This window comes from Uranotaenia lowii, chromosome 2, assembly GCF_029784155.1.
Source record: "Uranotaenia lowii strain MFRU-FL chromosome 2, ASM2978415v1, whole genome shotgun sequence".
Lineage (NCBI taxonomy): Eukaryota > Metazoa > Arthropoda > Insecta > Diptera > Culicidae > Uranotaenia > Uranotaenia lowii.
This window is the reverse complement of record NC_073692.1, coordinates 225,726,048-225,749,447: the sequence shown is the minus strand read 5'-3', so window position 1 is coordinate 225,749,447 and position 23,400 is coordinate 225,726,048. Positions and strand designations below refer to the sequence as shown.

General features: G+C 36.9%; 1 protein-coding gene across 1 annotated transcript in view; it reads left to right on the top strand.

Annotated features, from left to right (window-relative positions):
• The window catches only part of LOC129747112 (uncharacterized protein KIAA0513), a 65,084-nt gene that overhangs the window by 32,049 nt on the left and 9,635 nt on the right, over positions 1-23,400 (top strand). Inside the window, exons 2-7 of the mRNA XM_055741145.1 lie at positions 6,342-6,462; positions 12,576-12,686; positions 12,907-13,242; positions 21,215-21,471; positions 21,535-21,724; positions 21,790-22,153. Of these exons, the coding sequence (XP_055597120.1) occupies positions 6,342-6,462; positions 12,576-12,686; positions 12,907-13,242; positions 21,215-21,471; positions 21,535-21,724; positions 21,790-22,153 (1,379 nt within the window). The remainder of the gene's footprint in view (positions 1-6,341; positions 6,463-12,575; positions 12,687-12,906; positions 13,243-21,214; positions 21,472-21,534; positions 21,725-21,789; positions 22,154-23,400) is intronic.

Genomic DNA, 23,400 nt, shown 5'->3' with positions numbered 1-23,400 from the left:
GTCGCCTTGATCAGTCAGATCAGCTTCCCGGAAAAGCCGTTCTCGTCCACGATTTTCCATAAGAAGCTCGTTACGGTCGATCGTGTCGTATGCGGCTTTGAAGTCGATGAACAGATGGTGCGTAGGGACTTGGTGCTCCCGGCATTTTTGGAGGATTTGCCGTATTGTGAATATCTGGTCCGTCGTAGACCGTCCCTCCATGAAGCCGGCCTGATGACTTCCCACGAATCTGTTTGCTTGTGGCGTTAGGCGGCGGAGTAGGATTCGGGACAACACTTTGTAGGCGGCATTGAAGACAGTGATCGCTCCGTAGTTCTCACAGTCCAATTTGTCGCCCTTCTTGTAGATGGGGCATATTACCCCCTCCTTCCATTCCTCCGGTAGCTGTTCTATGTCCCAGATCCGGACTATCAACCGGTGTAGGCAATCGGCCAACTTGTCCGGGCCCATTTTGATGAGTTCAGGTGCGATGCCATCCTTCTCAGCCGACTTGTTTCTATTCATCTGGCGAATGGCTAGCTTAACTTCACTCGTCGTTGGGAGTGGCTCCTCTACTTCGTTGGCTACGCCGGCGATGTACCTTCCCCCACCGTCTTGATCTTCTGCATGTGCGCCGTTCAGGTGTTCATCGAAGTGCTGCTTCCACCTTTTGATCACCTCACGATTGACCGTCAGGATGCCCCCGTCTTTATCCCGGCACATTTCGGCTTGCGGCACGGAGCCTTTGCGGGATGCGTTGAGTTTCTGATAAAACTAAACATATTTTTCTGACATTAAAAGGTTTCTATTGGTATAAGTTTTATATGAAATTAATTATAATTCAAACGACTTAGATAGATTTTACTTTTGGAGTGTCAAATTGACAAGTCGGGAAAGGGAGTTTTTTTTGTGCAGGCTTCCAGGGTTCGTCCATTAAAAAAAGTAAAGATGCAACATTAAAGAACTTATGAATTCATTTAGGGTCCCCGAAGACATTTGTGTTTTTTGAGGCTTTTAAAAAAAGTTACAAGCATTCAAACTTGCAATAGTGTCAAATTGACACTCTAATGCGGATGCGGGTTAATTAACGAGCCTTTTGAAATTGATATTCAAAGTAAAAAATTGACCGTTGAAAAGAACACCCGAGTATTAATGCTCATCTTGTTTGGATGGAAAATAACTAAATTATTGCAAAAACATTCAGTAAACGAACCCATTTCCTGTCGTCTGTTACAAAGTTGAAAATCTGGAATCGATAGTCCGTACTTTTAAACGCTCATAATAACACAACAATTGCAAAAGTCTTCCAAAAGTTCATATGGACGACCCCTTTATCTGTCGTCTGATTCAACATTTGAATTCAGAAAACGGTTGTTCGTTTTGAATAATTCTCGTGTAGAAATTGTCGTTTTAAAACTTGTATAATAAAGCAATTATTTCAAAACCATTAAACATTTAATATCTATGACCCACATCAAATTACATCACACAAGATTTTGAGTTTACCTATTTTCCAAAATTATCTTGAAAACAGGAGCTGAAAGAAAAAAATCTAATTGCATATTTAGAATCAGCTTCCCCCCGAATAAATGAAAATCAGTTCTTATGTTGAATCAAAGCAATCGAAAGATTCCTTTTAATTCAGCCACGTTAAATGAAAAGTTCAGATACCGGTATTTCGATAGCAACTTACTATCTTTTTCAGTAAGCGTTTTCGATTGATGAATGTGTATCGTTTCCCTTCCATATACAATGAGCGAAATAAGAATAGTACCACTATGTATTTCGCTTGTTAAAATATGAATGATTGAAAATCGCCACAATTTTCTTCTACAATTTGTTTTGAATTGTTCAACGGATAAATCAAGCATAAGTTCACTTTTTTTGGACGTAGCAATCGGCGTTGAGGACAAAAAATATGAAAAAAAGGTGCGAAATCAGAATATTACCACTTGTGTGTAGAAGTTTCGGATAATAGATCTAACCACTTCTATTTCTAAACTAAGACTACTTCTTTTGGAACCTCGTTCCACTTTATTTACACCAAATGAAGACGCTAGCTTCGGATCGTTAACAGTGGAGGTCTCTTAGCACGGCCCTATGCACCGGAAGATCGGCGCGGGATCATTAAGTAAGCTAAGAATAGGTACCCGACGCGTTGGTAATTTCCATCGTTGTTCTTGGTTTCGTTCCTCCTTCGCATAGATGCACTGCCTATGCATAAAACCAAACAAACGTGATGGAAATTACCAATGATTCTAACCCAAGCGTAGGAGACAGAAAGAGGGGAATAGTTTATTCTATGCAGGTGGCTGAAGCATAAATTATGCTGAGCCACATGTGTTTTTCACCAAAAAATGATTATTTCTAAAAATTTATTAAGTAAAAGTGAATTATAATGCTTCTACGAATTATTTGAATAGATTACTGCATTTTAAGGAGTTTTCTAGAATTGAAAAGGTTTTCAAAGGTTTTAAAACAAGGTTGCGAAATCTCATGAGATTGAGATTTTTTTGAGTGAGATTTTCCCTTTTTGAATCTCAGTGTGATGTTAGGTAATCTCATTGTGAGTATCACAAACGGTTCTTGTCTTGAATGTCAACGTTTTCTCAGACTGAGAATCACGAGCAGAAAAACTACTTTTTGGAAGGCAGAGATGCCATGGAATAATATTTGTGCAAGCTCTTGAACAATGAAACAGTGAAAAAAGTTTATAGTTCAGAAAAAGCTGAACATACCACGACTTTTTAAAAACTGTCAGTTATACTTGATGAATGGTAAAGGTCAGTTATACTTTTTTTAAACATTTTTATAGAGAACATACTGTTAAAAGCTCAGTACAATCAGGGTGATGATAAGAATTCGTTTTTTTTTTATTTCTGTCTTAAGCAAAGTTGTGAAATCTCGTTCAGTTAAGATTTTATCGAGTGAGGTTCTTCCTTTTTGAATCTCAGTGTGAAACGTTAACGTTGATTGTGAATGAAAGTTTTGATTTTAAAACATCTTTCTGAAGAATGTATTATCATGGCTTGTATGAATCTGATTATAATATTTTTGTCTTAGTTTAATGAAAGTTTAACAGGATGAGCGAAAAGTTTTTATGACCAAATTTGTTGATAAGTCTCGCTCGTATTCAAAGGATTAAAGACATGCAAGTTATGAAATTGTATTTCCTACAGTAATGTACTTTTAAATCTCTTAAAAACGTTGATGCAAAGTTTTGCAATCATGGAAAAGATCCGCAAACATTGAAATGCCCAAGCTCAAAATTTTTCAAAAAACCCCCAATGGCTTAATGTTCTTGCCAGAAAAAACATATCAAATCTTCTGGACATTACAAGAAACTATAAAAAAAATTAGCAAAATCTGAAAAGCTAAATATTTGATTATTATAAATATTAACACAAAAAGTACCGCAAAGAGTACCGGAAACACAAAAATTCAGAATTAAAATTATAAGGATCCATCGGGCCTAATTTTACAAATTTAGTATCTTTGAATTACCGAAAGGTTTTTTGTCAATTTTGCAGAAAAAAGTTTTATGATTTTGTTTATAGCATTCGAGCTATGCTTTGCTTTTACTTGTAGCGGCAACCTTAAAAACGAAGTTTAAATTTATAGATAGCTATGTAGAGATTTAATATAAATTAAGAAAATAGTTTCTTAATCTTCCAAACAAATTAAATTTTGAAATATAAAAATTAAGAAAAGATTGTTACCAATGAAAAACCATTCCAATTAAAACGCATGGCATCCCAGCTTATGCAACCGGCTGGAATCGACCACATATGAAAAGCATTTATGAACCAAATAAAAAGTTATAAAGAAATATCAAAATTTTCCCTTTCAAATGAAAGCGGCGGTTTGTAGCTTCTATCCTAACGGTTAAACTTTTTTATTTCAATTTAAAAAAGACATTTTAATGATTTTATAGGCATTTTAATGATTTTCTTTTTCAAGAGAAGGAAAGCCGGTTTTATTTGCACCGGCTCACAGATCTTTTTCAAATATTATCTCGTCTCGCGTGATGTTTGAAATTCCCTGTGGGAAATTTCTGAAGTAGAAAACATGATCGTTGCACCGAAAAGTAGGATATGATTCATACCAGCCTATCTGATGTCCGATAAATTCACTTATTCTATTAAGAGCGTTTCCAGAAGATTTATAGAACTCTAAATAGAAAAATGAATATGACAGAAATTAATAATGCGCCATTGAATATTAAGGTTGATCAAATATTTTTGTACTACCATTTGGAGTAATTGTAAAATCGCTTCTTTTGTTAAGCGGCCTTACTTCTAATTTTTTGATTATTATCTTATGAGCTTTTAGACACATGCATTAGAAATGAATTGTTCTTTTATTATCATAGCTGGATTTTTGAAAGATTTTTGAGTACGTATAAAAATGCCCTTTAAAAGAAATTCGTGAAACCCATGGAAAAAAAACACTGTTCAATTTTAGTAAAATGGCTAGTTTAGACTGTTAATTGATCATTCACAGCCTAGTACATCATTTTGAAGTGGTTTTTGTGAAATCGGAAACGTTAAGATTGGTTTCGAAAATTGGTTTTCTCTACGGTTGTTCCGGATCTTTTACAGTCTCTAAGTGACTATTACTGTCAAAAATTCTGCAGAAAATTGCACCACCAATGAGTAGTTTGGAACAGAGAAGGGATGTAAAGGACCAAGGACGTTTAAAAAAAGATCGTTTGAAAAGAAATAAAAAAAAAAGTGGAAACAAAGGACAGCTTATCACTGACATCACGGCTTCTATAATTAAATTTTTCATTTAGTTGATTTAAAAAAGTAGGTTTTAATTCTGAATGTATAGATGCATATTTGTTAGAAAACATGATCTTTATTAATATTTCCAAATTTAGATATCCTTCACTCGTACACAACATGCTCTGAAGAAGGGACCGCATGACATTTGATGACTGTGATCATATTACAGTTCAACATATGTTATTTTTTTTGTATGTCAACAGCCGAAAAATACAAAAAAAACCTAAAAAAATCTGAGTTTTGATCTTTTTTTTGTAAAAATTTCAGCCCTTGAGAGTTAAAACAAATATCGATTTTTCTATTAATTTATTCTATGCTTAGCTAACTAAGCGTATTTTACATTTCTCACATGAATATTCAAGGTTTGTGAAGTGACCAAGCATCCAAAGTTTTCTACCTTTTAAAACCGGTTTTCTCCGTAGTTTTAGCACTTCACAATTTACAACAATTGAAATTCAGCGAATTTCAATTAAACTGCTTAGATTGTTTACATGAGAAACCGCCTCTCTGGCTTTATCGAATTCCATAGCGACGGTGTAGCAGTGAGACGTGAAAAATTGAGCACCAAACAATATTTTCACATTTCACTGCCGGACTCTTCATTATAAAGGCCTATTGGTAAGAACATTGTTGGAAAGTTTGGTAATATTGTTGTTGGAAAACATGTAGTAAACTGACTTAGATCAATAAAATAAGCCAACTTATTTGAAATTCAAACTATGTTTGCTACCCATGGTTTATTGAAAGTAAAATAATGATAGATGTTGTCGACAATGAATTTATTTTCCATTTTTTCATAGAATATTATCATTTATCCATCACCCAAGTTAGCATACGAAAAAAGTGGGGAAAAAAGTAGGGTTGTTTATTAGAGGGATGAAGGGACAAAATTGTGCTCGTGATTTTTGACAGGATGTGATGTTCAATGAATTTCATTCCAAAATGATTGCATCGAGTATCACAACGAATTTCAGTGTGCTGCTTGATTGATACTCATTGCATTGAGTATCACATTCAGATGATTATCTGAAATCTTGCAACTCTGCATGAGGTAAAACATGCAACCGAACACACAAGCACTTCATAAACATCGGGCACTCTAGTGTCGCATATTGTTGCGTATGTATGTATGTTTCAAGCACGTTCAAGTGTATGTAGTAACACAAACCGGGGCTTTTGTGTTTGCGATTTCTTCCTGCCGGTGTTTTCGTTGTTTTTCCGGTTGGCTTTTCACGTCCTACCTACTGTAGGTTGGTATTCAATTCATATACGTGTCAGCATCAAATTTATGACTGGATTTTATCTCGAATGGAATCTCCTGTTAACAATACGGTGCCTGCGGTTCTATTAAAAAAAAAAAGAAAACAACCACCAGGATATCCGATTATCGATTAGAATGAGTATGGTTTTTTTTTGTAATCATAATTGAATTGGAAATAAATTTTAAAGATAAATAATTTGCCATGTATGCTGAAAACTAATCGTGAAAATAATCAAACTGATTCTCTTCATTTTCTTTGAACCAAGGCAATCAATGTTCAATTTTCCTGTTTTTTTTCGATTTCCTTTTTACAGATTGACGCCGCCCTCAGCCTCTCGTCCTCGGAGGAAACGGAAACGACGGAAGGTCGCCTGCAGGCCAAAGTAGACAATATGCTCAGGCAAAAGTACGAGGCAGCACAATGGAAGCAGCCAGGTAAAAGTCGACCCTTTTTCGATTCGTTGGAATTTTGTTCTGAGAACTCTTTTTCGTTCATCGGGATCTACCCTGTTCTCCAATATTTCGTTTATTGTTTTTGATCATTATTATGTAAGGCGATTCATAACGATTTTCATTTTATTATACGGTTTTATTTTTAAATTTTATCCCTTTTGTGAAAAAGGTGGAGTTAGAAAAAATGTGCACTGCCTCCAGCATGATTAGTTTTATGACTCGGTCATGTTTTAAATGCGTTTAACCCTTCGTTTCGTAAAGCAACAAATTTGCGACAATTAATGTATGAAAAAAATGAAACATTGTATTTTGTTTTAATTTTTTTTTCTTGACATACACATCATTTTCAACTGTTTAAAATGATTTTTAAGGAAGAATTAAAAAATCTTGAAACGAAGGGTTGAAGTTGTAAAATTTGAACTGGAGTTTTAAACCTTTTAAGATCAATCAGATTCACCGTATCTGTAGAGATTTTACAAAAAATCTAATAAAAACGAAAGTTAAAGTTCTACACCGAGCGAAACAATAATAGTACCACTTTTAGTCAATCTTAGTTTTCCATGTTAAAATATGAATGATTGACAACCGTCCAAGTTTTTCATTACAGTTTTATTTTTGTTAAGTTTTAAACTCTTACTGTATCAATTATGAACCCGCTGAGAAAAGATATTGTCAGCAGGAATAATTTATGGGTTAAAAAAACAAATACAGGGGAGAGTGCGGTATCGTGGGCCATGGGGAAACGTGTGTCACTCTTAATATCTGGGATGTGTGTTGAGATAAAAACTTAATCCAACTGTCAAAACCACTCTGCGTAAGCAAATACTACTATCTAAATATTGTTAACTTATATTAATTTAATATGTTCATTGACACGTGCGGCGAGATGAAATGCTAACTTGTTAACTTGTGTACGCATCATATCTATCTTTTATTTAACTAGTTAAAAAACATTTACATAATGAATCCAGCTCCCACAAATTACATCGGTGGAAAATCTTAAGTTCATAACAAAAATAGGTGGGCTTGTGATATAGTTCAGTTGGCAAGTCTGTTGTCTCCTGAGCCGATGTCCGTGAGTTCGAGCCCAAGAGTAAACATCGAACACAGTTGTACCGGATAGTTTTTCAATAACGATCCGCCAACTGCAACGTTGATAAAGTCGCGAATGCCATAAAGATGGTAAAACGACTATAATCGAAACAAAAAAAAAAAAAAATGCTCATTAGACTGAGTCGATTTGGGGTCATTTTTGAATTTCTCAAACCATGGGGTCTTAAAAGCTTCGTCTTGATCCAAAACTCATCCATGATTTTTTGTAGAATTTTTAAGTAACGTTTACATGGGTAAATTTGAACTTTTAGGTTTGTATGGGAAAATTGAATATTTTGTACTGAGAAATCAACATCATATTTGTTTCTTCTGTGGACCCGACCCAGCTGATGGTTTTTGGCCAATTTAAGATTCCTATAGGAAATTTTCCGTTGAACAACTTTGTCAAAGACTGTAACTTCGTATCTTATTATGATAAAAAAATTGTTTAACAGGGGTATGTATTTTCGTATTGATTAACAATAAGTTCAATTGACATCACTGCAGGGTGCCTCGCGAGGTATTGCATGGTATTGCAATTTTATAAATTGGCACAAAAACCATCAGCTGGCTTGGGTCCACAGAAGAAACAAAAATGATGTTGATTTTTCAGTACAAAATATTCAATTTTCCCATACAAACCTAAAAGTTCAAATTTACTCATGTAAACGTTACTTGAAAATTCTACAAAAAATCATGGATGAGTTTTGGACCAAGACGATGCTTTTTAGACCCCAGGGTTTGAGAAATTCAAAAATGACCCCAAATCGACTCAGTCTAATGCTCATATGCTTATGATCTTAGTTTAGTCTTGATCTTTCAAATAGGAATTTTTCATTTATTATCAATAAGTCACTCAAACGCAAACAAATCAATATTCTGTCAATTTTATACAATGTGATAGATACGAAAACAAATTTTATTTAAGGACGTTCGCGAGCCAAATTTTTGAAAATATTCGATCATACACAACTTTCTTTTTTTTATATTTCCTCTCCTGAAATTACTTTGAAATAACTAAATGTATTATGAAATTACAGTTCTGGGTCAACTCATAAACTTTGCATGTTATTTGGTCATTCTGTATTTGATAGCTCAAAATTTCCCACCGTCTTTCAAAACCCAGAAAAAATACTTTATTTAAAACACTCAGAACTCGGAAAAAAATCCCGAATGATACTTGAGAAATGTAGAAAACCATACAATTTATCTTTTTCATTTCATCTTTTATAATAAAGAAGTTATGGAGCAACGAAAAAAAGTGGTCGAAGATACCCCTCTCTCTCCTACCAAAAACGAAAAACTTGTTTTTTTTAAATAGTTTTAACCGCTTTTATATGAAATAAGATAGAAAAATTTAACATTTTTTCAGTTTAATTTTGATGCATTTCAAATATTTTACAGCATCGTCAGCCATCATGCATTATGCAACAGCAGGATTAGATGCAACATACGATACCATAACACTTATTATTTTTTATTTTATTATTATGTAATAAAGTTATCATTTAATGAAAACTTAACGATGATGACATAGTTTCTAACATCGTGAGATAGTTTTTAGAAGTTTTTGATAATTATAGAAAATTTGAAAAATCGAGCAATAAATGTACAATTTTAACATTTTTCGATTGCGTAAAAAACTTTACCCAGTATGACGGATTGGCATAATGATATCACCTACAAACTTTATATTGCTTTTAATTTTCTCATACCAGCGAACAATCACCAAATTTTTTGAAATAATTATTTTTATAATCCAGTTGCCAGTCTGGGAAAAATGCACCAAAATGCAAATCACAGATTCACCTTTTAAATCTCGTTTCCATACGCTGGAATATGATTATTTTGCATTAAACCATCTAAACATTAATTTTTATTATATCAGCTAGTAGAATTGTTTTGTAGTATTTTTAACCGCTAAATGTATGCTTATCATCTTCAAAAACATTTTTGACAGAAAAAATGTAAAATTTAATTCGAACAAAACCAAAAATTACAGCAATTGATGCTTTATGCGTTATGACATCACAAATGAGGCCCTCAGAACCAAAGGGGTATAAGTGATAAAATGGCCGATTTCGAGTTAATGATGCCAAACGGTTCTTCATATTTCGAACTATATTTGATGGTTTTTCCAGATTTTTTGAATTTTATTATTATTTTTTTTTTTTGTTTCGATTATAGTCGTTTTCCATTTAACGGCATTCGCGACATTATCAACGTTGCAGTTGGCGGATCGCTATTGAAAAACTTATCCGATACAACTGTTCGATGTTTATTCTTGGGCTCGAACTCACGGACATCGGCTCAGGAGACAACAGACTTGCCAACTGAGCTATCTCACAAGCCCAATGAATTTTATTTTTATACTTTCACGTTCGAAAGAAAAATACAAATTCTCGAAAAATATATGGAAAATGGCTAAACACAAAATCTTTAAAGCGTATTTTCTCGAAATATGCTTTTATGCACATATACCCCTTTGGCTCCAAGGACCTTAAATATACTATAAAATTTCGAACGTTTTCTTTTGAATTTTCATTCAAAACAAAGTTTGTTGCAACTTAGATACCCCTTTATTTGTAAGTCTCGGTGGTCGAGTGGTAAGCGTGGTAAGACGGTAATTGCTGGCTCACTGATGGCATGGGTTCGATTCCCATCTCGGTACTGGGTGTTAAATGTTTATCTTAAGTTGTCCACGTCATTAATTCAGTCTGTAAAGCCTCTAAATCGGCTAAGACGGTGTATGTCTTTTTTTTTAGTAGGGTGAAAATCGAAAAAATCGAACAAAACTGTTTTGCAAAATCGCGCCGCTGTATATTCAATACGCGCCTAGCAGCCGAACACACCCGAAAGCAGCCGAAGACCAAAAATACACCAACACTTACAGCCACTTTGATGGGAAAGAACATCAAAATGAACTCATCAAAATTTAAAAAAAAAATTAAAAGTAGATTTCTCTGGGCTTCAATAACGCTCAAAATTATGTTTTAAACTTTATGTTCATTTTCAATGAAAATTTCCCTATTTGAAAATTTAATGCTTCTTTCAGCATATTACGATTGGTGCGTTATAACGAGCGCATGGGCCGTGATAAAACATACCTATAAAAAGCATATCTTAGCGAGTTCAGTATGACATTTTAGCATAAAATCATAGTTTAGATTCTCCTCTATCGATGTGTCAGTAAATATTGTCTTATTCATTTTTATCTGCTTGGTGACACTTTATTGAAAGTGTTTTAAAATAGAGATCAAAATGGAGAAAAACCTAAATAGTGAAATTTTCACGAAACAGGGTTATTGTAAGGAAAAAATCATACTTGCCATGGCCAATCACGACATTTAAAACAAATTGGTAATATTTTGCAGGCTTATAATGTTACAGATTCCTCAAAACACGAGTGGCGCGTGTTAGCCACATGGGGCGTTATATGAACTTTCCCCATACTGAAAGAATCAAGGAATATTTTAAATTCAAAACTATATATTTTCATAAACTTTATTTAATTTCTGGTGATTTTTGAATTGAAAATCTTGCTTTTCCTAACAAATTTCCGTTACAAATTAAAACCCGTTGCTCTAGTTAAGGATTGAATGAATCGCGTCCAAAATTTTTATTGCTTTTTGTGGCCATTAAAAAAAATCAAAAAAATTATGGTACGTGTAAAAACTTATAAATTTGAAATTTGCATTTTTTTTAGTTAGCGTTTATATCTAAGTTGAATCAGGAATCTTGTGAAGTTATTTCTGAAATGCCAGGTTTTCCTTTTTTCGATTACTTCTATAGACAGATGCTTGTTTGATGTAAAAACTGCAGTTATCAACCATTTTTTTTACCGTCACATGCAACGGTGTTCAAAAGTCGTAAAAAATAAATAGTGAAAAGAGGAGCTCCGGGTGCTTGTCTACCCAAATGATTTTGTAATGGATTGTTTCCAGGTTCGTTGCTTCGAAAAAAAATCTCCACTTATAAATTTTGTCCGTTTGTAATTTGACAAAAACAATCAATAACAGTTTTTAGGTATAACATTTTTTTGGATAATTTTAATAAATAATAAGATAATAAATTTAGGCTTGGTCATAAAGTCGCTAAAACAGATCCCGTCATAGTTGGGGATAAAATATTTGGCCGTGTCAAACTATCATTCTAAAAGGAACTCAAGGACCCAGCAGGAGGAAGCTAGAATTCGAATAAAACGAAGACGACCAACCAAATTTCAAAGAATCAAGTACTTTTCTATAGATTTTGCTATAATAAAAAAAATGGACGAATAGCTTCTTCGCTTAATCTCGGAACCGGAATGTCTTACAAAGATCAAATGTTTTAGAAAAATGTACCAAATGGTGGTGTCAGCTCACAAAATTTATACAAATTTATTTTTTGAGTTACTGAACTTTGATGTTTGGTGAGCACTTTAGCATCCACCATAGATCTTCGACTACACGCTTGATATTATAATGGGAATGATTCCAGTTGAGTGCCCAGTTGTGACCTCTTTTAAAAATTAAATAAGAAAATTAAAAGTTGTAAAAAATTATTAAAATTTGGCATGAAATATATGAATGAGTTGAAGATATCTTTTGGCAAACGGTGTTATCATAGTTAATCGCTCAATATTATTGTCTGAATTGATAGGATGTGAACTGAATTCCATTATTCATTTTATCTTAGGAGTAGCTGGATTCCACGAAGCAAAAGGGAATCGTTTTCCAAAAATGCATTTTGATTTGAAAAAATATTTAACATGCATGAAATCCCTCTAAGGATATTATGTTCATACCTATCGTTTTCGATTAAAGTTATTAAGTTATAGGACTTTCAATATTGTTATGGAATAATTCATGTCCAAACTTGAACTTACCTTCGATAGTATATTTACTCACCGTTATTTCAACAACCAACCACCTACACCTCAATACTCGATACCAATTTTGGCAAGCTACCTAGGTTCGCGATATCTTTATTAAATTCTTTTCCCATTTTCTCGTACCATACAGATGATCGTTCGGAGAGCCAGGAAATCGATTTCGAATTGCGGCGAGCCAAGCAGCGGAGAGCCCAAGAGGAGGTACTTTCCGGGCGCTACAGGAATCCGGCATTCAGTCACCGTAAGCGTTTTTTCGTCGTCCTTCTGCTTCCCATTGCGATATCAGCTTTTCAATATCTCTTTCATGCGGAGGAGTGTCGAGGACAATTATTATGACCTCGCGCGCACCTCTTTGCTTCCTTTCTTGGTTCATTGTTCCAATACTTCCAAACAGCTTGATTGCAATTCCGGACTGAAATTTGCCCCCTAATCGCTTTTCCCCCTTTTATTTCCCGATTCAGCAACATCAAACGGCAGCCCAGCACAGCCGGTTCCAATTGCGGATGGACCCCCTTCGAACAGCATTAGTACCGAGTTTAGCCATAGTAATTATAGCAACAATTCATGTTCAATTGACTCGAAATCGCCATTGCCAGCGGCCGGGGAAGAGGAAGATGACGATCAGTGGCCCGGAGAAGTGGTGCCCTCTTCTGGAACGCCAGCAGCTGAATCGCCGATTCCATCAGCAGCACCAGCACCAATGAATTCAGGGATAGCTGTAGCAATTTCCATGGCCACGACGGAGACTTTTGGAACGATTGCACCCGTGAAGGACTTCATTAGAGAACCAAAATTGGGTAATGCGTTTTGAATTTTAAAATTAATGTCTTATAATAACTATCAGAATATCTCAAACATGGATTTAAAATCAGCATAAGACCTTTGAGTTATTACAAAACGGACTGCAGATTTAAAACTGAGCTTTAAAAATACAGGAAGTTTCATTATGTTCAATACAATTAAAATTGAACAGCATGAACACAATTTAGGAGCAATCTCAATTTTTGCTTCACTTTTATGTTCTCTATAGTTTCTTTTGCAGTGCTTGAATTCAAAATTAGATTCTCGAGAAAGAATGACCTTAAAGGGTTAAATTCCCATAAAAAAGGGGAAAAAAATCCAATCAATCATAAACCAGTGATCGAATTTTCAATCGAAGGCTGCTCATTAACTTCAGCACAGACTGATTTGCGATAATTTTGATCACTTTGTTCCAGTTTTTTGCGAAGTTTTCAATATAATCTGCAGGCTTCACATGTTTTCTCTAATAAGATTTGAAGAGTGCCGAACTAGTTTCAATCGGTCTCGGCACTCTCGGACTTAAAAAGCTGCATTCATTGTATCAGTGGTCATAAATGGCTAGGAAAGATTTTATCACTCACATACAGCTTGCTAAACCTTTGCTGTGCTTTGCTTTTTACCAAATCTATAGGTATATATAAAAAGCCATTTCTGTATGTTTGTTTGTTTGTTTGTCCTCTATAGACTCAGCTGTCTTAAGAGCTAGAGGTCTGAAATTTGACATTGATGCTCATTAGGACCAGGAATAATGAAACATGTTTTCAGATTTTCGGATGACCCCTTTTGAAACGGGTCGTCCATACAAGACAAATATTGTTTTCGCGATATTGACGTTACTTTTCGTCGGATCGTGTTGAAAATTTGCACATGAATGTTTTAAAAGACGAACAATTGATTGTAGGTGTCAAGGTGTGTGTAAGGGGTCAGCCATAGGGGTCGTCCATATTTACTGTTCTCTGTTTTTGCGATATTGACGTTATTATACATCTTATACACGTTATTATACATATACAAATTTAGTGTAAGGGGCCGGCAAAAGGGGTCGTCCATATCAACTTTTCAATATATTAGTAATATTGACGTTTTTATACATCGGATTGGGATGATAATTTGCACATAGGAGTTATTAGGGACAAACAATTGATTTGACTTATTCAAATTAAAAAATTTGCAATTTCGTCGTTATTTGACATCAGATTGTAATGAAAATTTGCACACGGTACACCCAAAATAATCTGCACGTAGCGGCTACGTGAAAAACTACATAATTTTTATCCAATTGATTTTCACGTAGATGCTACGCAATAAATATGTAAACGCGCCCCTTATAAGAATCGGTGCAGAATGAACATCAACTAAAATTTACGTGATTTTTTTGTTTGATCGACAAGATGTGACAATGGAAGATTCGTGAAAGTTATTTAGTATTGAAATGTAACCTGGATTGATTCGCTCGCTGCTTTTTTTCTTTTTATTTTAATTTGGAAAAAAGAAGAAGTCTCTTTTTAAAGAAGTTTATTCCAAATTTTATTTTACGCAACTCAAACCGAATTTCACACCAACATTTCATTACGAAAAAATCTTCAACATGCAATCTGCATTCCGGGCGTGATTCAATTATGTAACCCTGAAATAAAATGTTGGATAAATAAGAATGAATTTTGTGAATAGTAAATATTCGTCGAATTCGTTTTCTCATAACACCAGGAAGGCACTTGAATATACTTCATCCGTCAGGAAGTCCGCAAACCGAGCACCAACCTTCCGCAAAGCGATTTTCCGTGGTCTGAAAAAATAAAACAATTTCGTTGATTATAAATTTCAATGTTACTGTCAAAATCAACTGTAAATCCATTCGGCCACGAATCCCGAATATTGTGACAACTTACCTTACAAATAATCCTGAGACAACTGACAGAAGTCACGGTTTTCGGTGTAATACTAGCGAAAACTAAACACAACTTTCTCAATCGTTTTTTTCAGAACAAAGTCAGCTGCGACCTTTTCTTATAAGAACTTGAGAGAAAAAATAGACTCGAGCCAATTTAGAGCATCAACTTAGATTTTACGTGAAATTCATGAGGCAATTATGTGGAAGTAAAGTAGTTACTACCAGGGCGCACTTGAAACACTGTGGTTATACAAGTTTCACGTAGAATCGATATGATGCATTAAATTTAAGTTTACTGGAAAAATCCCGTAAAAAAAATTTCTAAATTATTTTGGGTGTAGTTTTTGGGGACGAACAATCGATTGCAGATGGCAAAAGTTTTGGCAGGGGTCGACGAAAGGGGTCGTCCATATTAATTAATTGTTCACTGTTTTTAGCTATATTGACGTTATTATGCAATGCTTTGTAAATTTGCACTCGGGAGTTTTGAGGGAAGGGCAACCAATTTCAGATATCAAAGATTGTATAAGCCACCGGAAGGGATTTAACTTTTTGGCAATAATAGTGTTGATATCAGTGGTTGTATTTGGTTGAGAATGAATTGATCAACCTTCTCTCGCTCAACGCTTTACTCGGAAGCAAAGGTTGCTTTGAGGCAGCGAAAACGACAAAACCGATGATGCATACGCTCTCAACATCCCAGTAAGCGCGTCCTCTCAAAAATCTACAGAGCATGCTAAAAATTGAGAGTTGAGTCACCGAACTTAAAATAAAACGGTTAATTTCGGCGATACTCCCAAGAATGCAAGAATTCTCATTCGGCTTGTCCTGCCGAGATACCTAGAGACAACGAATACGATTGCGTACATGCGAAATCAGTTTGAATCGTACTCTCGTACGGTGTGGTCGCAATTATCTCCGTGTTTTTTATATGCGCGCTTTCAATTGTAGCAATCGACTTCGCTCGCAGGCAGGCAGACTCTGGCAGACACGCGTCTCGAAGAGAAACACACAAACACGATTCGAGTTGCTTTCGTGTGTTTCTCTGGAGGGCGTGTCTTAGATTATTTCGTGTCACTCACCCAAGGCACGCGTATGGTGTGTTCCTCTCTGCCGATGTGATGATGCAAAATCGCCAGAGAGATCGTTACGAGTTACCTCTCTGCCGATTCATGTTTACTGAGATGGCCCGCCGTCACGAAGCAATATACATTCGAGGCAGCGAATCCAAAAAACCAAACGAATGTCTTTCACTCATCTCCTGTTACATTCTTGAGGGAACAGAATTCAAAAGGCACAGCAAACTCGAGTCTCCTCGTTTGTGCCTGGATCGAATAAGGCATTTCCCCACTTGTCAGACGAACAGCTGATTTTTCATGTTTACATTTTCTCGGCATATCGTGGTAGGGTAAACATAACAACAACAATACGCATGTTCAATGACCAGATAGTAACGAATTAAAATTGACAATGCAATTGTAGTGGTTTTGCAAGCGCACCTTGGTGAGGAGAATATAAATTCTTTATTTAATGATTTGTAAATTCATAACAAGTTAAGACATGAAGGTAAGTTGATGCTTTTAATTAAAGAACTTTTTAAAAGAAAGCATTGAACAGTGTTTATCATCAAAGATCAAAATGGCGACCAGTTGATGTTTAAATTTTTCAAAACAAAAACAAAAAGCTACCCTACCACAATCTGTCTCAGGAAATACTATATACCCGAGGTTTTTCTGCTGTTGCTATTATTGCACAGCAACCGCACGCAGGCAGCTAGTGTTTTCGTTTCTTTTTCCTCCCCCCTCCTTGCTCCATACGTTGCGGGCCTATGCAATGCAATAAGTTCGGTTGTTGTCGTTGTTGCCTCAACCTTTGCGGCGAGGTTGAAGATGTTCTCCTCAACGACAGCTATCGGCTTGAGTCCATCAAATTCAATAACGTAAATGAGTATGTGTGCCTCGTCTTCTTCATGCATCATGTAGCAACCGAAAGTTGAGAGAGTTCGTTCGGGGCAGAAAACGAATAGTGTCTCTCCGAGCAGATCCTCCTCATGGGGGGAGGTTTGAATGAATGTATATGTATCGTCTCCTGTATTACTATGCGAGGCCTCAAAGCGTGTATTTTGAGAGCCTCTGATGAGAAAATTGGTGTGGATTTCAATCACTGGTTGATATGCAACGATCGAGTCAAAATTTATACACGGGGGGTTTTTTGGCACGGTCAATTGATTCCTGATTTCAAATTTAGTAGCAGATGACAGAAAAAGTAATCGCCCAACATTCTTGCAATTATAACTTAACAATAAATTCGGAAGTGCATCTGGAAAATTTTCGGCAATCGACTTTCATACAAACTGTTCATGACATATTCCAAGTTCAAAGCGAAACGGAGTTCGTATGGGATTAGCTAATATTTTGATAAAAGTTGATGTCTCTGTCTCGTCAACACTTGGGCCATTCCGAACAGTGTAATACTGGTCATTCGGAAGCGTTTTGTAATCAAACTTGCAATAGGTTTCGTCGTTGATGATAACGCACACACCGGTTTCCCACATAGCAGTTGATTGTATAACTTGGTTTGACGGAAGCAGCTTGATTTTGACTCCACTTTGACTTTTAATGCTTTTAATATGTCTTTAGACCCAATCTTACCTTGGCACACACAATGGCCGGTGCTAAGAGGAGAGTCCACTTTTTCGGCCAAATTCCGAACTGAGGCAGTCTCCTTACTGGCATAAGCACGCATGACTTTCCGGTCAAAATCTGCGCTTGCTAGCCAATCCGTCTTCTCCACTGGAAGGCCAAATCAAAACATACAATCACCGTAAAAAATTTGCACTTCTGAGCCAATCCGTCTTTTCTACCGGAAGGCCGGTTCAAAGCAGTCTTTTCGTCTTATTCATCAAAGGAAGATTCAAGCATAGCAATGTTCGGAAAATCGCTCAAGAAAAGCAATCAGAATTGGTGTCTAGCTAGAATACTGATATCTCCGAGTGCTGTGATACGCACGTGGTAAAAGTACCCATCGAATATATGTCGGAAATCAACACTAACTTGATACAAGAAAATATACCAAGCCCCATCGGAGGCTACCGTTGTTATTCGTCACATGGCTAATCGACGGTGATCGACATACTTGGTGATACATTTTGAACGTCGCTCCCTCAATCATTTACGAACGTCTATCCTCGCATCATTGTTGATAATGTTCGTTATTGATAGACGATCATGAATTTTTCAGAAGGAAAAATCTGAAGAAATACCAGGACCACATGTTCAAAAAAGCCGTAGCATATGCTGGACAGTTCATTGCGGTTACTTAGTTATGATTTGGTTCTTCTACGCAAAGCGAAAAACTAAAAATCATATTGTAACCTTTACACATCTCTCAGAACTGATACCTACATATCAGTTGTGATCCTAGAAGGTTGAAAACCATCAAGGAAGGCAACCACCATCAAGACGTTCGTTGCTGACAGTCTGCGTCCTTCTTTACCACATCATGTTTTGCGGGAATGTATCAAATACAGCAGCGTCGTTGTCATGCATGATTGTTTATATGATTTGGTCGGAGAGGAAAAATTGACTGCTTCGATTTCTTGGCTCTGAATGCAGTAAAGCATGGCTGATAGAAAATGATTGATTTTCGGAACATTGAAGCATAGCAGCAGCAACAATCTGCGCTTTTCCAGCCTCTCTCCATCTTTTTTACCGGGGGTGAAACCATTTCCAAACAAACTGAGCATCAGCGTTGCAAATCTGTGATCATCTTACCAACTTTGCCATTGACGTGAATTGACAATAATTCGGCATCCCAATTTAAAATTCTCCTAATCATGTCTGTCACTCACAAGATTAGACCAATGAGTGGCTTGTGTTTTTGTTTTACACTTTGAAGCTTCTCTTCTAATGTTGGCACATTCAGTACTCGCTCGTGAATTTGACGCTTTTCAATCGTACACACCCCGCAATCGGACGTTTTGGGACCTCCCAGCAAACATTTTACTAGGTGTACCGCAGAAACAACAGGGATACAAAAACGCTTATTCCAGAAGGAATAATCGTATCAAACTTACCAAAATAGCATATAGCTACAAAAATGGAGACGATATAGCGATAATGACTAGATTCCAAAACGGATTTGCGGATTGAAGTCCCATCAAGTACATTTTTTTTCAAACCGAGAACAGAAGAAGAGACCCGATCGAGTGTCAGTTTAAGTCCCACCCATTCGTTATAAATCTGAACAAATTGATGCTTTTTGAATACATATTTACGAACAGTTATATTAGCTCGATATGAAATGTTTTGCGGAAGGAGTCGCAAATGAACTATGCAAAATCACTCAGAAAAAAACATGTATCCGGTGGCCATGAACAATCTCAATTTAAACGACTTAGGGGAGATAAGGGCATAATGGCCTGGCCACCTTAAGAAGGACACTAATTTAACCATAGAAAACAGCTTTAATATGTGAGTTATTTGATTGATTCGTGTTCAGACACTAGAAAAAGTCTTTTTCCTAACGGGCTTGAATTTGAAAAAGTAAATAAAAACGTTTAAAATGCATTTTAATTGAATCAAAGCAATGCGTAGCACTTCAACGTTTTGATGTTAAGTTGTGCATACAACTTCTCAACACTGTCTTTTATGATGATGTCAACTGAATTATAGAGCTACAACTTGACTTGTTTCATTTGACGATTTGGCCTATTGCTAAGGTTTCGGAGAAGTAATCAGAAGACTAGAGTTCGTGTCTTGGTCGAGGTGATTTTTTTTTTCATTTACCATTCATTGCTTTCTTCAATTCCTCGACTATCTTCACTACCTTAGGTCGTTTAAGAAGGTGCTGCTTCATAATCGCCGAGTACTTCTCGATGGGGCGGAGCTCTAGAGTTGTGGGAGGGTTGAACATTTTCTGCACGAAAATGGCATTATTGTCCGCATACCATTTCAGCACAGCCTTGGAGTAGTGGCATGAGGTCAACTCCGGCCAAAAGATTGTTGGGACGTTGTGGGCCTTCAGGAGAGGAAGAAGTGTCCTGGGTTATGAAAGGTGCACTTCTTGCCAAAACAGGAAATTCTTCGCAAATTTGGATTTTGGATTTGGATTTTGGATCTCCTGAGTGCGGACAAATTCCGGAACGCTGAATATATCCTTGGCCCTGAAAAATAGGTTTCCGGGGATCTGTTTAAAGTCAGCCTTCACATATGTTTCGTTGTCCATGATGCAGCATTCAACTTTCGTCAGCATGTTGAGGTACAACTTCCTGGCACGGGTTTTGGCGGACTTGTTCTGCTTCTCGTCGCGATTAGAGGCCTTTTTGTTTGAAGCCCAGTCTTAGTTTTGACCTTCTTGACAAAAGGTGCAGTTTCTTAGCCACATCCCGAACGGAGGCGTTCGGGTTTTGGTTGAAGGCCCCAACTACGCGGTTGGGATTTTTGGTGTTGTACGGAATATTTTTTCCTTCACTTTTGGGCTTCCGATCGGTAGTCAATCGTTCCTCGAACCGCTTAATCACTCGCGACACCGTAGAATTCGCGATTCCCAACGTGTTAGCGATGGAACGATGCGAGAGATCCTTGTTCTCGTGATGAATGCGCAAGATTTTATCACGCACGAGCTGTTATTTCGGCTCCATTTCCGCGAGTTTTGATCACAGGACCTTAAAACTTGCAGGATGTAAACAATGCACTATGAACTAAATCCACCCGAATTTCCATAAATTCTACCCAACGGTTTAAAAGTTAGAGCAATTTCATAGTGTGACAATTTCATCGTGTACACTTTTTACTCTAGATCAAATTAACTTCTTGCTGAAAAAAGGATAAAAACTGAGTTATTTTGTTCATAATTACCCAACTTGATCCTACACTCTACAACAACCAATTGCAAGACATTTAGTTTGAAGTAATTTCAATTTACTGCTTACTTCTGAAATTATAGAAATTTTAGAATTATTGAATCCCAAGAAGAAAAGTAAAATTTCAAAATCTAAATCCAATTAACTTAATTCTGATTTTACCACTATGAAAAAAGAGTGTACAATTAATTAGTTGCTTTTAACTTTTCCATAGGAATGCCCAGCAGTGCCTCGACTAGCGACAATGAATCCTGCATCCTCAGTGCCGCCACGCTGGAATCGTCGGAACAGAAAATGTGGATCCGATCCGAGTCGGAAAACTCCGTCCCATCTTGGGCGTCATCCATCAGCCTGGACAGCCAATCGGAAGAAGCGATTCTGGACTTTATGAAACGGTTCATCGAGATCCTGTTTCGAGACAGCTCATCAATCACTCTGGAACTGAAGTCTGACTTTGGCCAGTACGCTAGGGTGAGCGAGGATTAATTTTTTTTATAAGGAGTTTGATTTTAAATGTTAAATTTCTATGTCTAGACGGAATCCGGACGACTGTGGTTCTCGCGTTTGGTCAATGCACAACGAGCCAAATCTAAGCTGGTCGATGAATCAACCTTCTACTCGTTAATCCAGTATTTTGCGATTGTCCTTTTCGAATGCAATGAAAGCGAAGACTACTCCCCGGCCAAAACACTTATGAACATGTGCTTTACTTTCTACCATGACAGTAAGAAAAATCATGTGGAAGTTTGTTCTCGAAAATTAATTTGATAATTTCATTTTAAATTACAGTTGCCGTACCAGGCTGTGCACCGTACCGTGAATATCTGTACACCTACCTTAGGGATCAACCGATTTGGCATTCGCTGCGGTTTTGGAATGCGGCCTTTTTCGACGCCTTGCAAACGGAACGCAAACATCGACCGGTTCCTCCGACGAAGGTGATTTCCTCAACGACAACCGGAAACTCACAGCAGCAACCCAACAAAGACAGCCACGGGCATCACCACCGGAAGGATGATGGAACCGGTAAAAATACACTAGTGGTGCCGGAGAATGAACTTTCGTCGTCGACCAGTGCCTGTGATCGAACGGATCCTTTCGAGCTGCAGGAAGACAAGAAGTACCACCAAAACCTTAGCTTTGGGCAGTTGGGGTAAGTTAAATTTATAGATGCTTCTTTATTTATAAGTATACCCTGGTGATTTTTATTGCGAGTTGTATCCAAAGGTACAGTAAACAAGGACCTTCCCAGTATGAACCATAAAAAATGCGGAATTTTTTAGGATTCTGTTTTGGGTAGTTTTTGGCGATTTTTGAGGATATTTTTTTGTGGGAGTATTAGCTCTTACCTTCATCTGGCAATTGACGTAAACAAATCAGTAGTACAGTATACGCTATATCGGCAATATGTACACAAAGGAGGTATAGTGACCAGTTTGCTTTTCGCCCAAAAATCTTCTAGCAAATTGGGGCGACCGATGGCTAAGGATGTTCCAGCGAATGTAAAATTCAAGTTAACTACCAAGACTCCCGCCTGAGTCTTGGTATTTGGAGTGGTTGTTTCGAAAAAAATTGAAGAGGCCTCCTGTTTTCATAAATACTGGAGTGAATGATAATACTGAAGTTTAAATGAACATTTTGAAGAATCAGGTGCTTCCGTGGATTTGGACAAACTGCGATGAATATTGTTTTCCCGAGAATATTGTTTCCCGAGAAATATTGTTTTCCAACAAGATAGAGCCCATGTTATACCCTCAAACGGACACAAACCTGGCTACTCGACGACCTCACCGAAAGCTCCTAGTAGCAGGTCTCAAAATCAATGTCGGAAAGACCAAGTCGATGGAAATCAATACAGAAAATAGTTCCAATTTCGTGGTAGCTGGACAACAGGTTGAGAAAGTGAAGTACTTTCATTATCTTGGTAGCCAGAAGGACGTCGAAACCCGAATCAGAATGGCCCGATTTGCGTTTGGGAGTCTCCGAAGCATCTGGTGCTCACGTCAGATATCTCTACGAACTAAGATCCGAATCTTCAACTCAAACATCAAATCCGTATTGTTATACGGGTGTGAAACTTGGTGCACATATGCGGTGACGACGCGCAAACTGCAAGTTTTTGTGAATCGCTGCCTTCGGAACATCATCCACGCCTGGTGGCCTGGCAATTGGATCTCAAACGTGGAACTTCATCGCCGGTGTCATCAAAAGGCGCTGGAGATCGAAATTCGGGAACGTATGTAAGTGGAGATGGATTGGGCACGCGCTGCGAAGAGATGAAAACGAGAATTGCAGAGAGGCGCTTGACTGGAATCCAGATAGGCATCGAAGAAGAGGCAGGCCAAGAAGCTCGTGGCTGCGTAGTCTAGCCGCTGAAATCCGCACAGTTGACGAGAACCT